The sequence below is a fragment of the Chroicocephalus ridibundus genome, unplaced genomic scaffold (genome assembly GCF_963924245.1).
Source record: "Chroicocephalus ridibundus unplaced genomic scaffold, bChrRid1.1 SCAFFOLD_274, whole genome shotgun sequence".
Lineage (NCBI taxonomy): Eukaryota > Metazoa > Chordata > Aves > Charadriiformes > Laridae > Chroicocephalus > Chroicocephalus ridibundus.
In genome coordinates this window covers 1-4,691 of record NW_026961262.1, presented here as the reverse complement: position 1 = coordinate 4,691, position 4,691 = coordinate 1, and the positions used below count along the sequence as shown (strand labels likewise).

At 67.2% G+C, this 4,691-nt stretch overlaps 1 protein-coding gene across 1 annotated transcript; it reads left to right on the top strand.

The window, feature by feature from the left end:
- Nucleotides 1-661: 661 nt before the first annotated feature.
- On the top strand, nt 662-4,686 carry INTS5 (integrator complex subunit 5; the record flags this gene model as incomplete). Its single annotated transcript, XM_063321646.1, is given in 7 exon segments — nt 662-717; nt 2,128-2,153; nt 2,156-2,421; nt 2,423-3,011; nt 3,014-3,690; nt 3,693-4,289; nt 4,291-4,686. Coding segments are annotated over 7 exon segments (2,607 nt in total), but the record flags the coding sequence as incomplete, so codon positions are not given.
- Between the last annotated feature and the right edge of the window lie 5 nt (nt 4,687-4,691).

The following is a 4,691-nucleotide window of genomic DNA, read 5'->3' as shown; positions in this document are numbered from 1 at the left end:
ATCCAACTAAACCCGGACGACGTCTAACCCAGCCGCTTCCAAAGCGTTTCGTGTTGAGCTACATCGTTCCAGTCAGGAGGGAACCATATTTTCTTTTCAACTGGGTATCGGTAAGGCCTGAAGGGGCTTCCACCCCAGCGTTGTGTGCTGTTCAAGGCTCCGGGATCACCGGCTGCTGCGTCACCAGCCCCTCACCATTGTCCTTGGCCCCCCACCAGCGTCCCCCAGCCCTTCACTGCTGCCCCCAACTTGTCACCAGCGTCCCCAGCCCCTCTCCACAGCCTGTTCCCATCATGCCACCAAGTGTCCCCAGCCTGTCACCCCCTTGTTGTCCCCAACCCCCCCCCCACCCACCACCCCGTGGCTTTTCCCTGCAACCCCCAGAGGGGTCTGCAGCAAAAAAGGTGGTGGGGGCCATGTCTGTCTGTGTGTCCCTCTGTCCTGGCCAGGGGGGGTGGGGTGACACCGGTGGGGGTTGGTGACACGGTGGGGGGGTGGAGGGGGGGTGTTGGGCGTGACGCCGGGGGAAAGGGGGGGAGGGGCGGAACGATTGTGCCCCGGAACGTTCGTGCGCGGCCGCAGTTCCTGGGGGGAAGGGGGAGGGGGGACACGGACGCGGGAGGGTGAGGCCCCGCCCCCGCCGCGCGCAGCCGCCGCCGCCATGTCGGCCCTGTGCGACCCCCCGGGCGCCGCCAGCCCCCCCAGGCCGCCCCTCAGGTACTGCGGGACCCCCCCGGGACGCCCCACCACCACCGGGACCCCTCCACGGCCCCCGGCTGGGGACCCCCCCGGCGCTGGGCCCTGCCCCGGGCTGCGCCTCAGCCCCCCCCCCCCGCGGGACGTCCTCGGGACCCCCCCTCAGCCCCGCAGTTGAGGCCCCCCCGGGACCCCCTCGGTCCCCAAACTCAGCCCCGAGCCCCCCCCAAGACCCCCCCAGCCCTTCGACTCAGCCCCCCTCGACATCCCCATTCTTTCGGCCCCCCTGGGACCCCACCCCAGCCTCCTAGGGTCCCCCCAGCTCCCCCGAGACCCCTCCCCGCCCCTCGGCTCGGCCCCCTGGGACCCCCCAGCCTTTCAGCCCCCCCGGATCCCTCCCCCGTTAAGACCCCCCCGGCCCATCGGCTCAGGCCCACAAGACCCCCCCCAGCTCCTCACAGTCCCTCCCGGGACACCCCCAGCCCTTCAGGTCCCCCCGGGTTCCCCCCAAGCCTCTTCCAGCTCCCCAGCTCAGACCCCCAGGACCCCCCCCAGCCCCCCAGGGACCACCAGCCCCTTGGCTCAGACCCCCTGGGCCCCCTTCCAGCCTCTCGTGCCCCCCGAGAACCCCCTAGCCCCTTGGCTCAGTTCTCCCTGGGCCCCCCTCCAATCCCCCTGAGACCCCCTCAGCCCCTTGAGACCCCCCCAGCCCCTCCAACCCTCTGAGACACCCCCCCCCCCCCCCAGCCCCCTGGCTCAGCCTTCCAGGACCACCCCAGCCCCTCGACGCACACTTCCCTGAGACCCCCCCCGGGCTCCCCTCCAGCCCCCCGAGACCCTCCCAGCCCCTCAGCTCAGCCCCCTTGAGACCCCCTCAAGCCCCGCACTAGCCCCTTGGCTCAGTCCCCCTGGGCCCCCCTCCAGCCCCTGAGACCCCCCCCCAGCCCCTTGGCTCACACTTCCCTGAAACCCCCGTCTTGGGTCCCCTCAGCCCCCCTGGGAACCTCCCAGCCCCTGAGACCCCCCCCCCAGCCCCTTGGCGTAGCCCCCCAGGACCCCCCCCAGCCCCTTGACTCACACTTCTCTGAGACCTCCCTGGGTCCTCTCAGCCCCCCTGGCACCCTCCGGACCCCTCAGCTCAGCCCCCTCAGACCCGCCCCCCCCCCCCAAACCCCTGGACCCTCAGCCCCTTGGCTCAGTCCCCCCCTGGGCACCCCAACACCCCCCCCAGCTCCTTGGCTCAGACCCCCGGGACCCCCCCCCGGACCCTCCCCTCTTTTCTGTGTCCTCTCCCAATGGTCAGGGGGAAGGTGCAGCCCCAGGATGAAGCTGGGGGGGGGGTCTGGGGGTTCCCCCAATCCCTTCCCAAACAACCCTGACACCCCCCCCTCCTTTTTGCCCTCTCCCTGCCCCCCCCCCCCCCCCCCCCAGCGCCCAGGAGCTGGGCCAGGAGGTGAAGGCTTTCTCAGCGGGGTGGACCCCGTCCACGGCACCAAGCTCTCGCTGAAGGACCACGCGCGCTGCGCCCTCCTCCTCCTCCGCAGCCTCCCCCCCGCCCGCCACGCCGCCCTCGACCACCTCCGCGCCCTCTTCGACGAGCAGGTCTGCGCCCACCTCCTGGAACGTGAAAACGGGGGGGGAGCGGCTAATTTAGGACGTTCAGGGGGGTCCGGATTGGAAGAGGTGGTGCAGGAGGTGCAGCGGGTGCTGGCCGAGTTCGTCAAGGGCCAATCCCAAAGCCTGGGCCCCCGTCATTTCCGCTTGGTCCATCGATTTGATGGGGCAATTAAGCAGTAAATACGCGGGGCGCCACGGGGTGCCCCACGCTTCCAGTTTGAACGAGCTGCTCCAGCTCTGGATGTCCTGCAAAGCCACCCGCACCCTGATGGAGATTTATACCCAGTGCCTCTCTGCCATGATCGGGGGCTGCCCCGACGCCTGCGTTGATGCTTTGTTGGACACTTCAGTCCAACACTCGCCCCATTTCGACTGGGTGGTGGCCCACATCGGTTCCTCTTTCCCCAACACCATCATCAACCGCGTCCTTTCCTGTGGCCTGAAGGATTTTTGCGCCCATGGGGCAGCCCCGGGGGATTTGCTTTTCCCGGCGGCCGCCGATAAACGGGTGCCCAAAATCGCCTCGGTGGTGGGGATCCTGGGCCACTTGGCCTCGCGCCACTCGGGCAGCATCAAACAGGAGCTTCTGCGGATGTTCCACGAGAGTTTGGGACCCGCCAGGGACCAGCACCAAAAAGCCACCGTCCCCTTCCTCCTCCAACTGGCCGTCATGTCCCCGGCGCTCCTGGGCACCATCTCCCCGAACTGGTGGATTCCCTCAAACCCAACATCCTCAACCAGCTCCACCAGCACTTCGTGTCCCTCCCTCGCGAGGAGCTGGAGAACATGGTCAGCATCGTGGTTCACCTCATTTGCCAAACTTCCGCCGGCGCTTACCGGATTCTCCAATTTTTAGTTAATACGGCCATGCCGGCCTCCGTCATCACCCCGCCGGGGCTGACACTGCACGACGGGGTGCGGGAAGCCTGCGACCGCATCATCCAACTCCTCCTCCTCAACCTGCAGAAATTGGTTTATAACCGCGGGAGCCCCAGTTTGGCCGATTCTCCGCCTCGCCCCGTCCCCTTCCTGGACGCCCTCAGATCTCACGTGCGGGACTTGTGCGTGGAGGCCTTACGCTTGGAACGCAAGCGGTTTCTTTGGCAGCACCAACTTTTAGGCCTTTTGGCCGTTTATTCGGCCCCTCACTGCGCCACCGACGCCCTCTTCTTCCTCCTGACGCTGGCCCGCACCCAGGAGGAGCTGGCCCTGGCCACCCAGCTCTACGCCGTCCTCAGCTCCTGCCTCGCCGACCTCCTCCCGGCCACCGTCAAGACCTGTGTTTGCCAAATCCACGCCGGCCGCTTGCCGGAACCCCAAATAGCCCAACTTTTCCGCAATTTGGCCCTTGTGGTGCAGTGGGAAGGGGAGAAGGCGGCCCAGCGGCCATGGGGGTCCAACTTGGCGCCGTCCTGGCCCGACACCTCCACGATTTGGCCCAAATTCTCCTCCACCGTAACCCCGAGGTGGCCGAAGCCGCTTGTTTGCTCCTCTCCGTCTGTCCCCTGCCCCGCGCCGTCCCCCCCGCTCACCTCCTGGCCGCCGTCCGCGCCGCCATCCATCAATTTTTTCTGGTTTTACGCCATCAAAACGCCGCCGGCCTTTGTTACGGCGGCCGGTTGCTGGCCCGGCTCAGCGCTGTTTCGCCGGCTGCCGGCAAAGCCGTTCTGACACAGCTGGTGGAGGGAGCCCTGCGGGGGGGCAACGCCGAGCTTTTCGGGGCGACGGGGGAAAAAAGCGGTGGGGAAGAACCTGGGCAAGAAGGCAAAAACGCCGTTTCCTTGTTGGATATCAATCGACGTTTTACGGCCACCGTGAATTTTGCCGGGGGGGTTTGGTCGGTTTTTCATGCCGGGGTGATCGGGAAAGGGTTGAAAACGCCGGCGGGGCCAGGGGGGCGAGAGGCGGAGGAGCTGGAATGCAACCTCCAAATTTTCCTCAGCCTTTTGCTTCGCTGCTGCCGGGGGGGGGCGTTTTTCCCCTGACCCCCCCTCCCTCTTGGCCATTCATCCCGAAGCTGCCAAAGCCGTAGCGGCTGCTTTGGTGGAAAGCGTTTGCCCGGAGGCGGCCGGGGGTGAGTTGGTTTGGCCGCCGGAGGAACAAGCCCGTGGGACGGTGGAACGGGATTTACGGATTTGCCGACGTTTCCGCGATCACCCCCTACTTTTTCCCCTCCTGCGGCTGGTGGCTGCCGGGCCACCGGCTCTTTGTTACTGCTCCGTCCTCCTCCGCGGCCTCCTGGCCAGTTTGATGGCTTACTGGGAAGCCTGTCGGGAAAACGGGACGACGGGATCGCCCTGGCACCTCCGCGCCTCCTGCGCCCTCGTGGCCTGCATGGCCGAGGGCTCCTTGTTGCCCCCCGTTTTGGGGAACATGCA